This window comes from Typha latifolia, chromosome 13, assembly GCF_019914945.1.
Source record: "Typha latifolia isolate L0001 chromosome 13, TyphaL0001v2, whole genome shotgun sequence".
Taxonomy (NCBI): Eukaryota; Viridiplantae; Streptophyta; class Magnoliopsida; order Poales; family Typhaceae; genus Typha; species Typha latifolia.
This window is the reverse complement of record NC_133098.1, coordinates 4,496,078-4,518,484: the sequence shown is the minus strand read 5'-3', so window position 1 is coordinate 4,518,484 and position 22,407 is coordinate 4,496,078. Positions and strand designations below refer to the sequence as shown.

General features: G+C 35.7%; 2 protein-coding genes across 5 annotated transcripts in view; both read left to right on the top strand.

Moving 5' to 3' along the window:
- LOC140799773 (endoribonuclease Dicer homolog 4-like) overlaps positions 1 to 14,346 on the top strand; it is a 28,099-nt gene extending 13,753 nt beyond the window's left edge. For 2 of the 4 annotated variants that reach the window (XM_073154229.1, XM_073154228.1), the window contains exons 8-13: positions 2,799 to 3,254; positions 3,398 to 3,670; positions 9,443 to 9,772; positions 12,583 to 12,895; positions 12,993 to 13,104; positions 13,761 to 14,346. In XM_073154229.1, the coding sequence (XP_073010330.1) occupies positions 2,799 to 3,254; positions 3,398 to 3,670; positions 9,443 to 9,772; positions 12,583 to 12,895; positions 12,993 to 13,104; positions 13,761 to 13,944 (1,668 nt within the window). In that variant the 3' untranslated portion in view covers positions 13,945 to 14,346. The remainder of the gene's footprint in view (positions 1 to 2,798; positions 3,255 to 3,397; positions 3,671 to 9,442; positions 9,773 to 12,582; positions 12,896 to 12,992; positions 13,105 to 13,760) is intronic. The other 2 variants (XM_073154230.1, XM_073154231.1) reach the window with 2 other exon arrangements.
- Positions 14,347 to 15,712: 1,366 nt separating this feature from the next.
- On the top strand, positions 15,713 to 22,047 carry LOC140799571 (DNA replication licensing factor MCM5). The gene is made up of 19 exons (XM_073153944.1): positions 15,713 to 15,941; positions 16,011 to 16,125; positions 16,210 to 16,353; positions 16,434 to 16,613; positions 16,711 to 16,809; positions 16,890 to 17,017; positions 17,099 to 17,204; positions 17,284 to 17,418; positions 17,498 to 17,575; positions 18,166 to 18,270; positions 18,401 to 18,492; positions 18,611 to 18,743; positions 18,851 to 18,946; positions 20,589 to 20,680; positions 20,764 to 20,854; positions 20,955 to 21,064; positions 21,246 to 21,375; positions 21,472 to 21,573; positions 21,658 to 22,047. The coding sequence occupies exons 1-19, from the start codon at positions 15,778 to 15,780 to the stop codon at positions 21,739 to 21,741; spliced, it is 2,184 nt and encodes a 727-aa protein (XP_073010045.1). The 5' UTR covers positions 15,713 to 15,777; the 3' UTR covers positions 21,742 to 22,047.
- Positions 22,048 to 22,407: the final 360 nt, after the last annotated feature.

Genomic DNA, 22,407 nt, shown 5'->3' with positions numbered 1-22,407 from the left:
AAACAATAGTATGCTAGCTTGTAGGTACAATTGAAACATGTTTTAATGTGTCAAAAAGAGAGAAATGGTCAAGTTTTGGGTCCATGGCATGGAAGAGGAAGGCCTTAAGCCCTCTATTCCCTCTATTCACGTCAGGAATAATTTTTTTTTTATTCTAAAACATAACTCCTTATTCTATAATAATAACTAAACATTATAATAGCTATGACAACCTAAAATCGGAATTATGATTGGCAATATACTTTAATGCACTTAAGATTCACTAAGTATTAATAAATAATTTTCTAAGTCCACCATAATAAGAACTTAATATAAATATTTGACTCCAATAAATGTAATCCAACTTTAATGAAAATGACCAATGTTACCACTTATGTGTCTCCAATCAAACTGAATTAGCTAAAATTTAAAGCATAAAGACTAATAGAATTGAAAAATAAAAGGTGATAGATCCTAAGTGGAGGTGAGGTTTCGGTGCATTACACTTAGTCGCCACATTGACTAGTACTTAAAATGTTAGAAGAGGGATTCTATAAACCAACAACTATAGCTCAATGGGTGAATCCACTCAAGCTAGAAAATCATTCTTTATCTAATATGATATATTAAGTGAAGCTCAATAATTAAAACAATAGCTAATAAACTCATAATATAAATAATAAGCATAAGCCACAAAGCATGCAATTAACAACCTAATATCATACTTTACTTTATTATGTAACCCTTCTCAATTTCATAGTGCTAATTATCTCAACTTAGGACTATACTTGGGGATCCACATCAACTAGAAGTTATCTTGAGATGCGCTCGAGTATTTTTCTATACCTAATCCGGTTAAGGTAACTAGGAGGTGTCACTATATAATAAACACGACCTGTCTTTTCTACTAACTATAGAGAGAGAGAGATTAGAGTCACCTTAGGGAAAATTTTTGTTTATCTTGGGATTGTTCTCTAACAGTGCCACAGTCACCTAAACGGATCACGTGCTAATTATGTATAGGTCTGTTATCTGGACTTCAAGGTAGACTTAATCACGTTAGAGTCACCTAAATAGATCATATGCTGATTAGATATTAGTTTGTTCACAGGACTTTAAAATAGACTTGAGTCATCACAAGGAGATGCACGAAGAATATCTAATCTAGTATGCTCTCAAAGTCATACCAAATATCAATTTAAAATAGACTCAAACTCATTAATATAAAAGGGTTGGCTCGGGTTGAGCCCGAGCCCAACCCTACCTTCTTCCTCGAGGAGATAGACAAGAGAAAGAGAGGGAGCACCGGTGATCACCGTCGCTAGAGATCCTCCGACAACACCGGACGACTCCTCACCATCATAGCCACATGCTTGAGAAGAAAGGAGGTCGGGTCGATTGTTGGCGGTCGATGTCAACACCATGGCCGGTAGGGATCCGAATCACGAGGGCTCTAAAGGAAGTACCCATGACACAAGGCCAACAATGCGGAGCTTCCAGAATAGGAGTGGTGGCAACCCAAAGCCGCTAGCTGACGCACTTCGCTGAATTGTAGACGCCCAAAATATTAGGTATTTATTTTCCACCCTATGATACCTAAATTAATTTCATGGAGCAAGAGAGCACTCACCGGCAGCTTGCTTGGAGAGGAAATTTTACTCCGGCAATGCTCCGACGACCCAACCCCAGCAATGGCGACTTCAGTGGTGAAGGAAAAAGAAATCTTAGGAGAAGAAGAAAAAGATGGAGAAGAAAATCCCAATACCTATGGAGGAGGGGTTTGCTAGGCTTTATAGCTATCGCGTCATGGAAAATCCGATAATCACCCATAACCCGAGTTAGAGAAGGAAAGAAGAGAAGAGAAGGAAAGGAGGAGACCGGTGAGGCACATGCCTTGCATGTGACATACCTTATTTTTTTAATATTACAATAGCCCTATTCTAGGATACAAATATTAATCATTAAAATTATATTTTATACTACACACTAACTCAATTACTAATTTAGCTTTAAAATTTATCTTAGCAATCTAGTTTATATCAAATCGAAGAGTTTCTATTGGAATTTAATAAAAAACAAAAAAATATATTTTTTTATCTTTTTTGTCATTTTATATCACATCAAAGATAATTATTATACTATAATTTCAGAATATTAGTGAACATAGAAATAGTTATTCTTAAAATAAATCCCTTATTTTGATAATAACAAATAAGAGTTGCTATTCCTATTTAACCTTATTCCACATGTGAACGAGGCCTAAAAGTGCTAATACTCGTAGTGGTGGTGTGATGACAGTGAGGTTTATATTTAGGATTTGGATTTGGGAGAAGAGGAGGGCAATACATTGAAGAAAAGGGCATTTGGGCCTATAATAGGGTCATTTGTTAAACATGCGATATATTCTGTTAAAAATATTAATGGTAGACTAATGGAAGGACTTATTCGATCATTTTTAATAGTTAAGCTGGTCAAGTTGTAGAGTTTGAAAGATGAGGAGATAAAAGTGAAAATGACCTATAGTTGAGGGGGTCAAAGTTAATTAATCTTTTTTGTATATGAATCATGTCAAATTGTCTGTTTATTTACCAGGGAACATTAACAAGCTGGTTACTTGATCAACTTATGGCATTGTCTACATTATAAATTGTTAATCTGAAGCAGATGGGTTGCTAGATATGAAACTCCCAAATTTTTAGTTGCACCAGCAAATTCTCTTTTCTTATTGATCTATTGCTATGCAAGTTATCCTCTAAATCATTATCATGATTGGGAGTGGTATACTGTTGACTGTAACCATTTTACTTTCAATTCTACAGGTGTATATACATGATGAATTATTTGACCCATCCCAATTCTTTGGCCTAGGTTATTCCTGTGTTGCCCTTTGCAATGAGAATTCACTAGAAGCTATACAATCTCCACATGGAACCAATGATGTATCAGCCAATAGTGGTAAATGCACTAGATCCTTCCGTTGGCTGCAAAATAAGACAGTCGCAGATGTTGTGGAAGCCCTTATTGGAGTTTTTCTTGTGGAAAGCGGATTCAAAGCCGCTGGCACATTTCTCAGATGGATTGGAATACCATTTGATTATAGCATTTCAGATCTCTATAAAGTTTGTGAGGAAAGCAAAAGTACCATGTCACTCATTGAATATGTGGATGTCGATGCACTTGAGAAATCATTAGGTTATACATTTCAGCATAGAAGTCTTCTTTTACAAGCATTTGTACACCCTTCTGTTGGCAATCTTTCAGGAGTATGCTATCAGGTTTGTATTACACATATGTTGAAATTCTTCTAAGCAGCTTTAATTAATAAATGACAGTAACTGCAGATTCAAAATTGAGATATTATTATATATCAGTATTAGACTATGCCATTTTATTAGTAATGTTTCTCTCTGTTAAACAGAGGTTAGAGTTTCTCGGTGATGCTGCCTTGGACTATTTGATAACGTCATACTTGTATTCAGTTTATCCAGACATAAAGCCGGGCCAACTAACTGACTTGAGATCGGCGGTTGTTGGAAATTATTCCTTTGGGCATATAGCAGTTTCTAACAGCTTTCATTCATATCTAATAAATAATTCAAATGGTCTAAAGGAGGCAGTATCTAAGTTCGAGAATTTTGTGCGATTGCCCGACTCAGAGAGGGACCCAAGTGAGGAGCCGGAATGTCCGAAGGTATGCATTCAATACTTGGTGCTTCTAAATACATTGGATTGATGTACTAGCTATCATACATTCATACTGTTATAAGGATACTACTAAAAGTCTGAAATAATATGGTTAAGAAAACTTTTTGTGATAATTTATAAATTATAGTACTTTTAAAATAGAGTTAAATATATTTTACTCCCTATACTTATGTCCAAAATCACTTTACTCTCCTGTACTTTATAAATTGAAACTATCAGTTTTTCTATCAAAATTAATTGAGTGCACTCAAATGACCAAAATACCCTTATCGTGTTTATTATGCAAAATAGATGAGTTTCTTATCAGAAATTTTTTAATCTAATATTTGTCTTGTTCCTAGATGTGATATAATTATTAAATTTTATAAAAGACCAGATTTTATAAAACTTATTATATATTAAGCACAATTTAGAAAGTAAGAAAAGAAAATATGTGAGTATTTTTTAAAGAGAAAGAATGCTTATATAAGAGGGGAAGGACATTTTTGTCTATAAAAAAATAAAAATGGAGGAAATTCAGCCCACCATTTAATTTTTGAAATTTTCCGGGCATGCTTCGTTAATTTGGATGAAAAAACTAACAGTTTCATTTTAATAAGTATAGGGATTAGTTTGAGACTTTTTGAAGTATACGAGGGTAAAGTAAGTTCGAGCATAACTAAGGGAGGGTAAAATGTATTTAACCCTTTAAAATATTAGGATGGTTCTGGAACTTTTATGTAAATATTTTGTAATTGCTTAAATATTAAATAAGTATCAAAATTGAAGAAGTTTTTTATTTCTAATATGTGTCACTTATTCAATTTGCATGCATCATTAATTTTATACTAGATGTAAGCTTTGATATAAGGCTAATGTTAAAATTTTATTTCTAATATATATCACTATGTGCGCCGTTATTTTATAATATGTGCATTAATTTTTTATAAGTGTGCATCGACTATTCTGATAGAGGACTAGTTTCTACTAAAATTTTATTTCTAATGTGTATATTTTATTTAATATGTGTGCATCATTAATTCAAAATATGTACATTAATTTTTTTATAAGTATGTATCGACTTAATTTGTAGTAGACATAAATTTTGGTAGAAGGTTGACCTCTGTTAAAAATATTTTTATAGCAGACATAAATTTTAGTATAAAGTTGACCTCTATTAAAAATATGTTTAATGTGCATTGCTTATTTAATTTGTGTGTATCGTTAATTCAAAATATATGCATTATTTTTTCAAAAGTGTTCATTGACTTGTTGATATAAGACTAGCATATATTAATATTTTATTTCTAATATGTATCGGTTATTCAAGTTGTGTGCATCATTAGTTCAAAATATGTGCAAACTAGCCAAAATGGTTGTGATGGTGCTTAGGTTGTGAGGTAGTGGTAGTTAAATTGATAATAGTGGTAGTTAAGGTGAACAGGATAGTAGTGATGGTGGGATGGTAGTGAAGCTGACGGTGAAGGTGATAATGGTGATGGTGGTGGTGGTGATCGTGGTGGTGATGGTAGTGATGGGGGTGGTGATGGTAGTTGTGAAGGTAATGATAATGGTGATAATGAAGATGATAATATTGGTGGTAGGGTGGTTGTGAACTTGGTAGAAGAGGTGAAGGTAAAAATTTGGCAGTGGGATAGTAATGAAGATAGTGTTGGTCGTGGTGAAGGTGGTGGTAGTGGTAATATGGCCATGATGAAGGTGGTGTGACGTGTGGTGGTGGTGGGGCCATGCTCTCATTGTGGTAGGTGACAGAGGGTGGTGATGCTGATGCGAGAAGAAAATGAGAAAAGATATAAGTAAGATGATTGTGGTGGTGGGGTGATGGATTTGTGAAGAAGATGGTCATGGTAGTGGTGGTTCTTGATGTTGGCGGAGGTGGCAGTGTTGGTGGTGATGGAAAATGAGAGAGAGAGAAAGAGGTACAGAAATTGAAAGAGAGATGGAGAGGTAAATTTTGAAATTTTAAATTTTTTTGACATGGGATTTAATTTTTTTATGACACGTTGTTACCAATTGTAAAATGAATTACAATTAAGCTGCGAAAAGGCCCCAAATCTGGTGGTAGTTGAGCAGATAAGCATTTGAGCTAATTTTCTTTGCCACCTTACATGTACCAAACATCCTTGACTTGAACTGTCATAAGTTCCTCTGGAAGCCTTGTCATATTAGATGCATGAAACCCTATTGTATTCTTCAAATTCCTTTACTCATTGTAATGGTTTGCTTTTGTGGCATAATTTTATTGCTACTCTGACTCTTGAGTTCATTCCTCACTTCTTCACGTACTTTTGAAATATGGTTAGCAAAGCCTATCCATCATCACTAACTTGCACTTCTTGTGGCAGTTTGACTAAATCCAAGATGTCTATGGTTTTAGCCTATAAAATGCTTCAAATGGTGCTGTTTTGGACCAAATTAGCCCTCCCAATATTTCTTTTACACATCTAATACACTTCAAAACTTAAATACAGAATTTGGTGAGTTTTGCCACATTAGCAAAACTGCTGATTGAGATGGCGACTTCTAAATATAAGTCAATGATCATGGCAGCAATTTATATGGAGATTTGAAAACCCGTTATGAAAATTGCTAACTCTTGGGGAAGAAATTTACATATAAGTCATTTTTCGCTTCAGCGATTTTATATTTGAAAATTGCTGAACCGAAATCTGGAATTTCTCTCATAATACTTAATAATTTTCTTAGTGGTTTTCAAATTTCTATATAAGTCATTGACCCCAATCATTAACTTATATTTGGGAATCACTATCCCAGTCAACGATTTTGTAAGTCACCTAGTCTCGTATTTAAATTTTGAGGTGAGTTTGATATGTGATAAAACAATTTGACAGACTTAAAATAGTCAGTAACTCTCAAATTGTGCTTATTTATGATTTAATTTATTGACTTGTAAGGAAATTCATCGAAGTATGACAAAATCCCAAGTTTTTACATGATTCCCAACAAAGGCATTTGAACATGTTAGCAAAGCTTTGATTAACTACTTCAATTTGTGGATGGCATGTGCTGGGATATTTCAAGTCAGTTCCAAAGTTTTTGGTAACTCTGCAATCATACTCGTCAATAATCTGATGTTATTCTCATTGTGCGGGAAGCTCACTCGTCCCTCTAAAATGTCTTATGGACCTGACATTTCTATTAGAAACAATGGAAGATGGAAGACCATCTAATCTCACCACTTTTGAAAAATAGTTTAGCAATGGGGGTAGCATCTGAAGTCTTTGGGAAAGGAATAAGCTGCACAATTATGGACTAACAATCAACCACAATAGGATCGAATCATACTTTTTGAAGTCTTTGACAGCCCCAACACAAAATCCATACTTAATGGGGCCAAGGTTCATTTGGTTCTGGCAAGGTGGTAATGGTGTATACAAACAATATGTTTTTGAACTTCCCATACAAATTGGCATGCTTTGCAGCACCTTTCCTAACTATACACATCTTTGTACATTTCTGGCCAGAAATAAGGTTATCATTGCCAATGTCTTCTCTCTGCCAAAATGCCTTCCCAATCTATTTAGCATGAAGCTCCCTTATGATCTGCTCATGTAAAGACCTTGCTGGTATCCATAAATGATTTCCTTTGAATAAACAACCTTCATGCAATTTGTATAGGAGAATAACACCTTGTTGGTTTTTTCACTTGGGCGGTGATTTGACCAAAACATGGATCATTTCATACTGAGTTTTCAGATTTTTGAAGCTAATAATTTTTGTTGCCATCACAATTAGGAAGTATAATTCTTCTGCTTAAAGCATCTTAACTTTATTTGAATTGCCAGTTCTATATTTATTTGAAAAGATTCACTCTAGAAAAAATCAGCTTCACTTTACATCATGATCATTCAGCTTCTTTTGAGAAGTCAAATACCTCAGTGTCTGATGATCAGAACAAACTACAAACTCTTCATATGCCAAATTCTGTTGCCAATAATGAATTGCTCACATCAAAGCATAAAATTCCAAGTCATATATTGAATAGCATCACTTGGCATCTATCATTTTCTCCCTAAAGAACTCCACCAGTCTTCTTTCTTGACTAAGAATGAACTTTATTTCCGAGTGTGAAGCATCACGTTTCAGAATAAGTAGATGCTCAATATCTGGTAGTGCAATAATTAAAGCTCTTGTCATCATTTCATTATCTGTTCTAAGGCACTTTGTCACCAGTCATCCTTGCATTTTAGGATCACAAAGCGAACTCTAGCTACAAACATGCTAGGTCTTTCTGCAAATATTTAACATGAAGTTTGTAAGTTCTAGCCCATATATACTTATGGTACATTTATATGCATATGTTTGAAACATTCAATTGCAAGGCATTTGGTACAAGTTCAAAGAGATGAAGCCAAAGTGACAGCCAATCATGGAAATGTCCAAACTTTAACAGACTATGCTTTGTCACCAGGACAACCTCAAGTGGACATTCAATTTCTTCTATAAACATTAGTCATTTAACTACTTATGCTTCAAAACAGAATCGCACTGATGCTGTGACTTTGAAACTTGGAATCAAGGTTCGTAAAATCGGGATCATGATCGGCCTTCCAAAAAGACGATACTTATCGATCGGATTGGCCATATCTGTTGCTCGAATCGGATCAAACTTTTTTTAATTACATAAAATTTTAAATATTATTTAAAAATGCAGAAAAATTTCTAAAAATTTAGAAAATATGACAAAAAAATAAAAAACTAATAATTACTCACATATGAGCTCTAAAATTTAAACAAAAGTACTTGCTCAAAAATCAAAACTTCGATGAATACCTAGCTGGCTCTCGTAAATCCCTATGGTCGTCGTCATCATAATCACACTATAAGTTTGTAAAAAATAACGTCTAAGGTCTGGTGCTCCAAAGAGTGATTGTGTTATATCATTTATATTAAATGGATCTTGTTTTTCTCGAGGTGGATAATAATCAATATGTGAATTCTATGCCTAAGGATACTGAGGAGGATAATAATTAGCATATGGATCATGTGATGATTCCAAACAATGAATACTTGATGAATCATAGTTTGTTGGAGTTTGCCGAAGTTCATAGGAGTTCGCCAGAGTTCGTTGGAGCTAAATCTCTCTATTAGAAAGTGAGAGTGAAATGAAAAGGAGAAAGAAGAATTGAAAGAGAGAGTGAAAGAGTGAGAAGAAAAGAGTAAAGAGAGAAAGAGAAAGAGCCTGGGGACATCAATAATTGATGTCCTCGGGTCGGATCGATCGGCCGATGCTGGCCAATCCAGTCATTTGACTGGGATCGGGTCTGGATCGGCTGATCCGACAAACCTTGCTTTGAATTACATTCAGAAAATCATCATAGAAATGCTTCCCTACTCCTTGCCCTCTAGTTTCATAGTTTATTATGCAACAATTATCTCCACCGAAGTGAATGTTTTTTACCTTTTGAGTATCGAACTACGAAACCTCTCAGATTAGTATGATGATACTGTAAACATATAGAAGACAATACCTTTTTCAGTTTACATCACATTATTATTCAAATATCTTTCCTGCATTTAAATTTGTGAGCTTAATGTTGAATTCGGTGGTCTTAGTAATTTCCATCACGTTATTATTCAATTATGGATCGACATGAGTATTTAGTTTGTCATCTTGTTGTAAATAATCCTTCACAGAACTAGCACATTCTTGTATGCTTCCCTATTATTTTAGATCCATCATCTTTCTAATTTGGATAATCACTTTAATGATGAAATATATTTGTGGTTTCATCAGGTACTTGGAGACATAGTTGAATCTTGTATAGGGTCTGTACTTCTAGACACAGGATTCAACTTGAAAGAACTTTGGAGAGTAATGCTCAAACTATTGGATTCACTTCTGAGTTTCACCAATTTGCAGCTCATTCCAATTAGGGAACTTCGAGAACTATGCCAGAGCAATGGTTTTGAGCTGGTGCTGCCAGATATAATAAAAGATAAGGGAGGTTACTTAGTCAAGGTGGAAATTGACATGAAGGGCGAACCATTATCTTTTAGTGCTATCAACCAAAATTCAAAATCTGGTAGAAGAATGGCTGCAAAAAAAGCACTCTCCAAACTGAAGGTAAGAGAAATTCTCTTCCTTTTGCCTTCTTTTAAGTTGTTATGAATTTATGGTATATCCTTGCATCCTCAGTTGACAACTTATGCTCCCGATTTTTGTTAGCCACAAATTATTAGAATTTGGCTACTTGAAAAGAGGGTCGAATATAAAATATAAGGATCATTGTTCTCTAACAGCTTAAGTTATTAAAATAGTTGGTGATTAATACGGTAATGGAACAGGGCTTTGGGTTCCAATTTTGCCAGATATTTGTTGTTTAAAATATAAATCTCCACCCAATTAATTCAAGTCCATTTTTAGGCCTATCAAAATATTTCAAGTCCAAAATTAAATGGGAGTATTATAATAGAAAATATAAAGATGTTTTTTAAAAGTTTACGCTTTTAGAATAGTTAATGAATTAATAAAAAATAAGGTAAACTGGCCTGAAAATGATAATGCACTCTCTTTTGGCTATGCTGATTCACTGATTTTAGCAACAAATACGGAGCAAGGGCATAGTGGCATACTACATTCAACATTTTGAAGCTTGAGTGTTCTTAAATTTCTTTTGAAGACACTAGAAGCTAATGATCGCATCATATGTAGGCATAGCTTGGGATCAGCCTGAGTTGGATTTCAAGTCAAGAATTTCTTTGCCATTTGCATTGGGTGTGAGACACTTGTCATGGCATGCTATGCTGACTCACGACATGATCCTACCAATGAAATGACAAAGATATGGGATGGGGTGGGGGTGGAGAGATAGAGAACTTATAGTACCACGCAATCTTGTTGTCAAGGCCCACCACCCACTCAATACCTGAGCCGGTATAAAAAACTACCTTAAAAAGGAATGGTTTATTTTTTCATGGGATAACGATACCTAGACTTCGTGTAACTGTTGGCCCATTTTTTATAAGACCCTTTCATTTATTTTTTATGACACATTAATTTTCTTAACTATAAAAAACCTTCGAAATACTCTTTCCATTAGTTATTCGTTAGGCTCTTTATTATGCGAGAATCACATAATCAATTTTAAGCTCTCTAAGGACAAATTTATCCTTATTTTATAGGAAAGAAAGAGAAAAAAAATGAGGGTAAAATGATCCTTTGACATTTTCTGTCATCGTGAGATTTTTTATAATTTAGAAGGTTAATGTGTACCAAAAGAAGATAAAGATGTGTGTGTGTAAATTGACAATAGTTCATGGGGTCTTAGATTCTTGGATTAATTATCCCTTATTTTATTGCCTTTAATATAAATTTCAGGAAGAGATTGATGGCAATATTGTGCATAAAATTACAACAGGATGATTAAAGTGAGAAATACCTTATGTAGTGCAGTACTCATTTACTGTAAAAAGAAGAAACATTATGTAAGGCAGCTAACTTATGCATCTGAATACTGGTCAACTAGGAAATAATCTTTATAAATTGAGTAATGCCTGATGTTATTCATATCGATGAGTTGTTGTAATGCACATTTCCTTTTGAATGTCTGGAATTCCGAATGGAAATTCGCGGGTTCTGTCATTCGGATGCATTTTCAACGATTTATGAATGACTACTCTCTAGACAATCCGTTTGAATGGCTCAAAAGCCTGTTCAAACTTCAAATGCACTATTGTGTTTTTGTAGTTACGGGTTGAGTTCATTCAAATGCCCTCCCAGTCATTTGAAGGCCCATAGCAGTATATGTCCGAATCGGATTTATTTTTGAGAGTTTGTTTTAGATAGGAGTTTGGTTTCATCTCACTAGTAATATTAAAGTATAATGTTATTCTTATTCAATAAAGATCTTTTCTTTCGCATTATGTGAGATTTAAGATGAGCTGCCTTTACTTAGAGTGATTCTAAGTGTGAGATTTGGTGAACATCAAACTCTCGGATTGTTAAGATGCCTTCTAATTATCATATCCTGTTCTTGAAGAGAATCATTCAACGATCCCTTACCGTCTGTGCCATGCTGTTTATACAAGAGATACAATGATTAGCTTTATTCGGACAAGTTAGGAGAAATGCCTTTAGAGAATAATTAGAATGAGAAATTAGTTGATTGGTTCTTAGAAATATCAAACAAAGACCATATAGTTCACCAATATGGAGGATGGACATTTTGAGTACAAAATTTCTTGAGGAAGCATAGTATGATCTGGTATTTAAATGTGAAAGCAAATTACTTAGGTGCCTGTAGCAATCAGTGGTAGCAGTGCAAAGCAATCCATGAGGACTGTATGCATGATTACACTGCTCCAATGAGATGTGTTTGGTAATGGTTCTATTCATTTGGGGCTGCATTACATTGAGGAAGCTATGGATCCAGAACATGCATAGCAGTATCAAAGCCACTGGTTCTCTATAGTTACCATTTGCTTTTCATAAGGTGTGCACTTTTCTGCTATGTGGAACCACACGAGATTGTACATGTTCTAGTTGATAAATATCCTAGGACCCAGTGGTGAAATCTGGAACCATATAGTGAAGTAGAGAAGGTGAACCAAACTTCAACCCTCACTGGCTCCATAGTTTCTTTCATACCCTTTTGTAGGTTGGAATACCTTACCTGCTTAGGCTTCCTTCAAGATTTTCTACCCTTATTCTTTTCCACAATTTGTTGCTTCTGTGAGCATGTAGGCAGTATGTTCTTGCATTTCTGAATTCAACTTTATCTAGGATACATTTTTGTTAGCTTCTTGTTCAGCTCCACCTGATCCTAGAGTCAGCATTATCAGGAGTTCAGGACAATCTTAGGCTTTACTACTGTTCTTGTTTAAGACTTGCATGAAACTGTGCATGCACCTATCCTTTATCTAATGTCTGTACAGGCTCTGGGGTACAAGCATAAAAAATTTGAGTCTCTGGAGAAAATTTTGCGGTCAGCTACAAAGCAGAAGCCGGAATTGATAGGTTTTGACGAAGAGCCTATACTTATGGATTTTGACTCAGAGCAATATGTAAAGTCATCACAATACCCAGAAAAAATCCCTTCTGGATCACATCTCCATAATGTAGAAGAGTCTTCCTTCTCAATCACTATTGAGGATTGCATCGGCTACAATTGCCAAGAGGGTGTTCTTGTAGGTAATCCAATGGGGACCATTGAAGAAGCCAGTTTTAGCAGTCAAAGAGAAGCCAATAGTAAGATTCTGAGATCATGCTGACTTCCTTTTATGCTTACTTCTTGAATAAATAGCTTAAGTGTCAAATTGTTGGATCAACTTTTTGGTGTCTATAGGAATTCTGGTAGAGACGTCAGCAAGGTCAAGGCTGTTTGAGATCTGTGCTACCAACCATTGGGACCCTCCTTCATTTGAATTGTGTGAAGAAGGTCCTGTTCATCAAAGGATGTAAGTTTGTGATTTATTGCAACTGCTCATGCATAAGTTATCAATATTATTGCAAGTCGTTGAATTCCCCAGGATGGTATTATCATGTAACCCCTGCTTTATCATTCATTGCATGAGCCATATATGAACTTTATAGGGCCTGAACAGCTAGTTAGCAGAAGTCCACCACAAAATTTTCTTGGTTTTTCCAGTTCGGTTCAAAGTTCTCTGATCTTAATAGAAGTCTTTGCAACAACTTGGTTGACACTTATAAAACACACAAGAACGGTATAAATAAGACTTAATAAAAGTCTTTGTAACATGGTTGACACTTATGAAACACGCAAGAATGGGGTAAATAAGACTTAATAAAAGTCTTTGTAACATGGTTGACACTTATAAAACATGCAAGAATAGTGTAAATAAGAAACTGTGCAAGCCATTTAAGCTACAAAATCTTACTCTTCTCAGCTTCGACTGATCCTTACATTTCTACAGAGATGATCCACTGAAAGGCACCTTGTATAAGAATCTCCCAGCTCGAAATTAATAGTATTGACTCAGAAATAAAAGTATATTCTTCTATGCTCTAAATTAGGAGACTTGAACTTGTGATTTAGGTAGCTGTTGCATATATTTTCTTTACTTTACTATATGTTTGTTTTGAAACTCTGTAGATTCACCTGCAAAGTTACCATTGTAATGGGTTCAATCACCATTCTTGAATGCCTTAGTGAACGTAAGCCAGAAAAGAATGCTGCAGAAGAGCATGCCGCGGAAGGAGCAATATGGTACCTTAAGCATTCTGGACATTCATCTCGACCTGACTGCAAAGATTTCGTCGGTTTAAGCTTATCTTAGCACGAGGGAGAAGTTATCTCTTGCAGAAACTATCGGTTATCTTTTTGGTTATTATGGTTGTAAATGATCTTATTGGTTTCATTTATACTGATCTTATTGTTTGCATATAGAATTGTTGGAAATGATGCTATTCTTCTCTAGCAAACTGACTTGCAAAGACAAGACAATTGGAGTGCCACATTACCTAGTGATTTGCTTGCTGACTGGGGCTTCTGCCTGCAGAATGTAAACATGAATCAGTGCTAAGGAGTGGATAGAGAAGGCATGGCTCAATAATCTCCTATTGGTTGGACTAGCTTAAGGTAGTTATTCCCCGCCGCTTTGGGAGGGCTTTAGATTATTTTTTATGTATTTTTTTTGTGGTTAATTTGGACGGAGAGGAATAAAAAAAATTTTTAAGTCTGAGACGCCTATGTCTCGCTTTCTCCTCCTTTCTTTTGATGATTCATGAACTCGAATACTAGATATAGATCGGACAAATGGTCAATCCTTTTTAGATATAGAAGTATTTATGCCCTAACAAATTTTTAGTTAATATAGTAAATTGTCTAGTCTAGGCTTTAAAAATATGAAGCCACATCCTACTGTTTGATAGATAGCTATGAATGATCTAACACGATCATTAGATTAACTTAAGTATAAAATAAATCAAGCCTCCAAAAGAGTTTGGAAATAAATTGCAATGAAGATTTATACCTATATCAAGCTTCAAGAACACTAATTGCATTCAAATATCAAATCCAAAATAATAATAATAATCTAAACTGCTATTGTAAGGTTAAACCTTACTCTAGTGTGGCTTGGTATATTCTCAAAAAAAATTTCTACAAAGTAGGAGCTCACTTTGTAGATAATTAAAATTTGGGTTTTATTTATATAGTATTACAAAGGGCTAAATACATGTTACCTTCATATACTTATGTTTAAAATTATTTTACCCTTTTGTACTGCAAAAAATCTTAAACTAATCCTTATATTTATGACTAAAGTAAACTATTAATTTTTTTGTTAAACTTAGCTGAATAACGTCAAAATGATCAAAATGCTCCTACCATGTTTATTAGAGAAAATATACAAAATTTGATATAATACAGCAAAATTACCAAGATAGGCATAGTCCTCAGTTAAATTTAACAAAAAAACTAGCAATTTCAATTTAGTTATGAATACAGGAATTGATGCGATACTTTTATAAAGTAATTTTGAATATAAATATAAGAGGTAAAATATATTTAACCCTATAACAAAATATGAAACTCTTGAATTATTTCTCTCCGTTTGCTTTTTGTTGCACATTGGCCCTAACTATTGTAAAACCTCTAAAGTATCCGTTCCATTCTTTTTAAATTTATTTGTTAAAAATAAATATGTGATCGATCTGAACTATTTATCCTTATTTTAAGGGAAAAAAAGACCAAAAAAAAAAAAAGAGAGAAAGATGTTCATTTGCCGTTTTCTATTAATATATGACAGTAGGTGGGGTCTAGATGTAATTAGCCTATTTATAATATAATCAAAACGTATTTTAGGGTGTTTGTAATTGTCTCTAAAAAAAACGAATTAATTACGATCAAAATTTATTATTTATTCCATCATTTTTTTTTTCAAAATTCACCCCAAATTTCGTGCTGGGTTAGGGCCTGGTTGCTTCTAGGCCCAAATCTAGAACCTAGCCCAAGCCCAAAGCCCTTAATTAATTATTAACATCGTTGCCAGCCGGCCACAACCCTCGTTTCCCGCCAATTCCTTCTCTTTCCCGCTAAAACCCCCGCTACCTTCTCCCTTTCCATTGCGCGCAGAGAGAGAGAGAGAGAGAGAGAGAGAGAGAGAGAGATGTCTGGTTGGGATGAAGGAGCCGTCTTCTACAGTGACCAGGCCCAGTTCCCACGCGGCGGCGGTGACCCCGACCAGTCCTCTCTCACCAACCACACCGCCCTCCGCAAGTTCAAGGAGTTCATCCGTGGCTTCAATGGCGACAAGGGCGACTTTCCCTACCGGTAACTCCTCCTAATTCCTCAAAATATCCTCAGCTCCCCTCGGCCTCCCTAAAATTTCCTCTGTCGCAGAGAAAGCCTCGTCCACAACCCCGAACACCTCACCGTAGCCATGGAGGATCTCGACGCCTTTGACGCCGTGCTGTCCGACAAGATCCGCAAGTCCCCCGCCGATTACTTGCCTCTGGTAGGTGTTTTTGATTGAATTCTCATTTGGGCTTTCTTTTCTACGCGGTTTTGTTTAAAAGGCGTCTCCTTTATCCCTGCGCAGTTCGAAACGGCAGCTGCCGAGGTTCTCGCTAGTATTAGATCTAAAGTTGAGGGCGACATGGGACAGATGGAGGAGCCTGTGACTGGAGAAGTGCAGATCCTTCTGTCTTCTAAGGAGAATTGCGTCTCCATGAGATCTATTGGGGTTTGGTTTCATGATCTCCTGTTGTAGTCCTTATCTCATTTGAAGCTTTCTAACTTAAATCTGTTTGTCTCGGGTGATAGGCCGAGTTCATGTCCAAGCTGGTTAAGATTGCCGGCATTGTGATAGCAGCTTCGAGAGTGAAGGCAAAGGCGACATATGTGACACTTATGTGCAAGAATTGCAAGAGTATTAGAATTGTACCTTGCAGACCGGGGCTCGGCGGTGCCATTGTTCCTCGTTCGTGTGACCATGTTCCTCAGGTAGCTATCAACAGAAATCTTGGTTTTCCCTCTCAACATTTCATCTTCTTTTCCACCTTTCTTCTTGTAGTCTCTTTGATTGTTTTGTTTTCCTTAGCCTGGAGAAGAGCCTTGCCCAGTGGATCCCTGGATTGTGGCTCCTGACAAGAGCAAGTATGTAGATCTGCAAACTCTCAAATTGCAAGAAAATCCTGAGGTAAGTAATTGGAGAGGCATAATTTGATATTTTCAACTTTAGTTGCCTTTTACTTATCTAATTGCTCTGTTGGATTAAAGGACGTTCCAACTGGGGAGCTTCCAAGGAATGTGCTTCTTTCAGTGGATAGACACCTTGTTCAAACCATCGTGCCAGGCACGAGGTTAACTGTCATGGGCATCTATAGTGTGTACCAAGCATCAGCAGCGTAAGAAGACACTAAGCAGTGGTGATTGACTCAGTTCTTATATGCTGGGGTTAACAGTTCGTCTCATCTGTGTTTTCGCAGCCAGAAAAGTTCAGTTGGAGTTAAACAGCCTTATATTAGAGTGGTAGGATTGGAACAAACTCGTGAAACAAATTCGACCGGTCCCTCTACCTTCACACTAGATGAGGCAAGCTTTCTTTATTGGAATATCATTCTAGTGTTGTTTAACACTTTAGCTTGAATGATTTTTGTTTCTCTTCATCCAGGAATTGGAATTCAAAGAATTTGCTCAAAGACCAGATGCATATGTTAAGATATGCTCCATGATTGCTCCTTCGATTTATGGTCATGTTGATGTCAAGAAAGCCCTGGCTTGTTTGTTGTTCGGGGGATCGAAGAAGGTAAAATTTCTAATCCAATTGCTTGTTATGGAAGTGATATCGTCTCCCAATGGTTTAGTGCATCTTCTTTGATATGCAGAGACTGCCAGATGGTGTTCGATTGAGAGGGGATATTCATGTCCTGCTTTTAGGTGATCCATCTACAGCAAAATCACAGGTAAATCTTGTGAATTTCAGATAATCTTCACAAAGCATTGGGATAGTTTGCAATAGCCCAAAAGCAGTATATCTTATCTTTCTCTTGCCCCATAATTGAATCTATGTCCTACAAGGGTCACATGACCTGGATATATATTTTAGCTGGTATGTAAGTATTCCTCACTTTACTTTGATGAAAAAGTAGACATAACAACGGTAATCTAAACTGACAATGCACCGACTTCTACTTTAGATAAATAAGGATGAAATCAAATGGCTTGGTGTCTTTAAATATTCTGAGACATGAGGCTAGATTAATGTAAATCTCTGCAAATCTAGAGAATCACTTCCGTATCGTACTCATTTAAGACTTGAACTTGACATCTGCCTGTTTTTCGCCCATTGGTCAATTGATTTCGTTGAGTACTCTGTAAGAGAATTACTCAGATTCAGTCTATACAGCAATCAAATTCTAAAATATTTGTAATCTGTGATATCAACTTTATAGAATTTGTTTTGATATCAACTTTATAGAATTTGTTTTGTCTTCCTACATGTTTTCATGCACTTTTTCCATTAGTGACTACAAAATATTTTTTATATCTCTAGTTTCTCAAGTTTGTGGAGAAGACAGCACCTATAGCAGTTTATACATCAGGAAAAGGTTCATCGGCTGCTGGTCTTACAGCATCTGTGATACGTGATAGTAGTTCAGTAAGTTTTTCATCTCATCTGATAATTAAGCATTTCATGCTTGATCATGTCTTGTATGAATTTTTTGTTAGTATTAAGAACTTCCTTTCCAGCTTCTAAATAATTAAAATTTGATTCTCAATTCTTTCAGCGTGAATTTTATTTGGAAGGAGGAGCTATGGTTTTGGCCGATGGGGGAGTGGTCTGTATTGATGAATTTGATAAAATGAGGCCTGAAGATAGGTAAATTAATTTAATATTTTGGCTGTTTCTTTGTTTGTCTCATGATACTTGAGCTTTCCTTTCCTTTCTTGAAGGCCGCTCTCTTAGTTCCTTGCTTACCTCCTTTGGTTTTTGGTAGAGTCGCCATTCATGAAGCCATGGAACAACAAACTATCTCCATTGCAAAAGCAGGAATTACAACAGTACTTAACTCAAGAACATCTGTGCTTGCCGCTGCTAATCCTCCTTCAGGGCGCTATGATGATCTTAAGGTCCTTGTGAATAGATTGTTATTCTACTGCCTTCTGACCACTGATCTTTTCCTATAAAAGTCTGAAGGAACAGTTTGGTTGCTAAAATGGAACTTTATTCTTTTCAGACAGCACAGGAGAATATTGATTTGCAGACAACCATCCTTTCCAGGTTTGATCTGATCTTCATTGTCAAAGATATCCGAATGTATGAACAAGACAAGGTATGGATCAACTTGTTTCTTTTTCTTTTTTGTCAGTTCTTACTTTTTAATAGAGTAAGATGCATTTTACCACTTTGGGGTTAGGCTCAAAATCAATGTATGCAAACCGTTGGATTTTGATTTGTTGCAATTAACCCCTAGGATTTCAACAAGCAGTCACTAGTTCCATGAAAGAATGTTCAAAATGACCAAGAACCATTGTTATTATATGTTCAAACGACCAACATGCTAGGAAGCATGGGCACTTCAAATAGCATGTCGTGTTCGTGTTAGACACTTGTCAAATATCGACACTCATCATACACTCGTTAGACATGTGTTAGACACTTCTAAGAAGTATCTAATATTTTTCAAAAATATGAATAAAATATAGGCACTGGTTGAGCATTTGCAAACACTCTCAAGATCATGGATCCTAGTTTCGGCTATATCCGATCCTGATGTGGGCTAAAACCAGCCAGTTTTTAGGTCAGGATTTGCCGATACGGCCGATCCCACTTGAAAATGTTGCTGCTATAGTGGCAATAGGGCAGCCACAGTAGACAACTATTGGAGCCGCCTATTGCAAGAAGAGATAGGGAAAGAAAAAGACTGAGAGTGAGGGAGAAAGAGAGGGAGGCCTACTGCAGCAGGGAGAGAGAGAGAGCAGGAAGAGAAAGTGAGGAGAGAGAAGGATACAATAGACCAGTAAGAGAGAAGGGAAGAAAGAGGAAGGAAGATTTTTAGGCTTTATATATGAGTAATTATTATTATTATTATTATTTTTTATAATTTTCTTAAATTTCTAAAAATTTATGAACATTTTTTGAATAATATTTAGATTTTTATTTAATTAAAAAATAGTTTGATCCAATACTACCGGTCGATATGCTGATATATATCGTTTTTTCGGACGGCCGATCTCGATCCCAATCCCTAGACTGAGTTTTGGAACCTTGCTCGAGATATATTTTAGATATGAGATTTATCATATGCTGCAGAAATTTATAGCATAAATGATCTTTTGCAGGAATTTCCTGCATATATGACAGAAATCACGAATTAGTGCATCAGAGAAAAATAAGTCTTAATAGTGCAAAAATGAAAAAAACATCCGGTATAGTAGTAATTTGCAATCTTACAACTTGTAAATATAATATATGAAGGGAAAAATAATGTTAACCTATAGTTTTTCAAGATTTGCCATGACCGTATCGTATCGGATTAGTATCTTTTGTTCGTTTTTGTGCTTCTTAGCTGACATGTAAACAGTAAAGGATGAGATGCTGGGCCTGCTGTTTCACCCCAAGTAATGTGATGGAAAAGGTGGAAGGTGGTAGGAGTGATGTCTGGGATAAAGTACAATAGAAGAATTGGAGGATGTCTTCAACGGAGAAAACTGAAAAGAGCATTTTGGTCCTTAAATCTGTCTTTTGGAGGGAAAGTAGCCTGCCAAAGCCTCATGGTAGTTGTGGTGTGTCGGTCCGTTTAAGTTGCGAGTACTAACATTTGCATAGAGGTTGAGACTCCACGTGAGGTTAAATGTAACCAATCAAAATTAGGGAGGTTATTTTATTTTGGGCCTAATTACCAGGGGGTAACATGCATTTATAAAAAATTTGCCCATATCTAGCTGCTAAATTTGATTTTTTTCTGCATTTAGCGAATTGCCAGCCATATCATTAAAGTGCATGCCAGTGGTGCTGCAGCCTCCAAGAGCACTGATGTTACTGAAGGAGAGAATTGGCTCAAGAGGTATGTTTTGCAATTCATCTTGTCTACCTACAGAATACAAGTAATACTTTCAAAAATGTGATGCCTAGTTTCAACTTGTCAAGGTACATCGAATACTGCCGCTTGACCTGTCAGCCACGACTATCAGAAAAGGCTTCTGAGATGTTGCAGAACAAGTATGTCGAGATCAGACAGGTAATGCAACCGCATATTTAATTAATTTAGATAATTATCTTACGTTGTCATTGCTAGCTTTATAATTAAAATTTCACTCTAATTTTGTGTTGCTTTCCAGAAAATGAGGCAGCAAGCCCATGAGACAGGCAAATCTGCTGCAGTTCCCATTACTGTGAGGCAGCTTGAAGCTATAATAAGGTTGAGTGAGTCGCTAGCAAAGATGAGACTGTAAGTTCTACAAAACATACCAATAGCTATATGTTGAAATTCATAAGAATTATTATTTAATTCCATTATGTGGCTTATTGCTTAAATAGTTGTAACTGAGCTTTATATCTACCTTTTTTCACCTTGCGTGATAGTGGACATGCTTGTTTTTAGTCTTTATGTTAATGAACTTCTACTTTAGGACCCTTGTTGCAACACAAGAGCATGTTGAAGAGGCATTCAGACTGTTCAACGTATCCACAATGGATGCTGCTCGGTCTGGAATCAACGAGCATTTGAATTTGACCCCTGAGATGGCAAATGAGATCAAGGTAAAAATAGAAAAGTGGATCTCTATCTTCTTTTTCTTTTTTCCCCTTTTGCTTTTACCTAATTAGCTCTCTACTGCTTTTGATTTTCCTAAACAGCAAGCAGAGTCACAGATAAAGAGAAGAATGGGCATAGGAAGCCATATGTCGGAAAGACGGCTCATCGATCAGCTTACTAGAATGGGAATGAATGAGTCCATTGTGAGGAAATATAAACTCAGTACAGTCTCTTAACATTTGTTTCAAACCAAAACAGAAAATCTCACATTTGTTCTCCTCTTGTAGGTGAGAAGAGCTCTGTTGATCATGCACCAAAGGGACGAAGTGGAGTATAAGAGAGAACGTCATGTTATTGTTCGCAAAGCTTGAAGTGGCAAACATATATAAGATTGCCTAATGCCTCCTGGCTTTATAAGTTCAATAATATTCTGGTGCGAGGACTGCAGACAGTAATTTGAATCTGACACCACCTTGCAAAATACTGAAGAGGAAGTTCCTGGGAGGTCTTCAGTTTAGATAAAAATATTACACTAGCTCAAGAACCAGTAGTTTAGCATGGGCTGATGCAGTTAAGCTATGTTTAACCTTTTATTATCATTTGGAATGTGGTTTGTATATGTCTCTTGCCACAAATCTTTTACCAAGAAGGATGTGCTTTAATTTTTTTTCTTGGAATTAGATGTGCAATTTATCTTTTGGATGCTATCCTTTTAGCCTAATGTTAGAGCTTAGTGCTGGTTGTCCACAGGTAGGAGAAAAAGTGTAATACCTTTATAGTTTAGATTAATATAAAACTGCTAATTTATACATCCAAACTTACTAGATAAAGTATAAATTACTATTAATAACCTTATTATTTGAATAAATGAGTATTCTACCCATATTTATAAAATAAATGAAATTTTTAAGTTTAAAGAATAAGATAAGGTTAGTAAATATAACCGAAGGAAAATGATAATCATAATATTTTAATATTATGGTGGGAAAATTCTCTTTAATAATTTTTTAATTTTTTTATAAAATTTGGATTTCAAC

Coding starts and splice junctions, on each gene's coding strand:
- LOC140799571 (XM_073153944.1), top strand. CDS start 15,778: ATGTCTGGTTGGGATGAAGGAGCCGTCTTCTACAGTGACCAGGCCCAG. Junction 18,947..20,588: donor GAATGTATGAACAAGACAAG/GTATGGATCAAC, acceptor TTCTGCATTTAG/CGAATTGCCAGCCATATCAT. Junction 21,065..21,245: donor TCGCTAGCAAAGATGAGACT/GTAAGTTCTACA, acceptor CTTCTACTTTAG/GACCCTTGTTGCAACACAAG.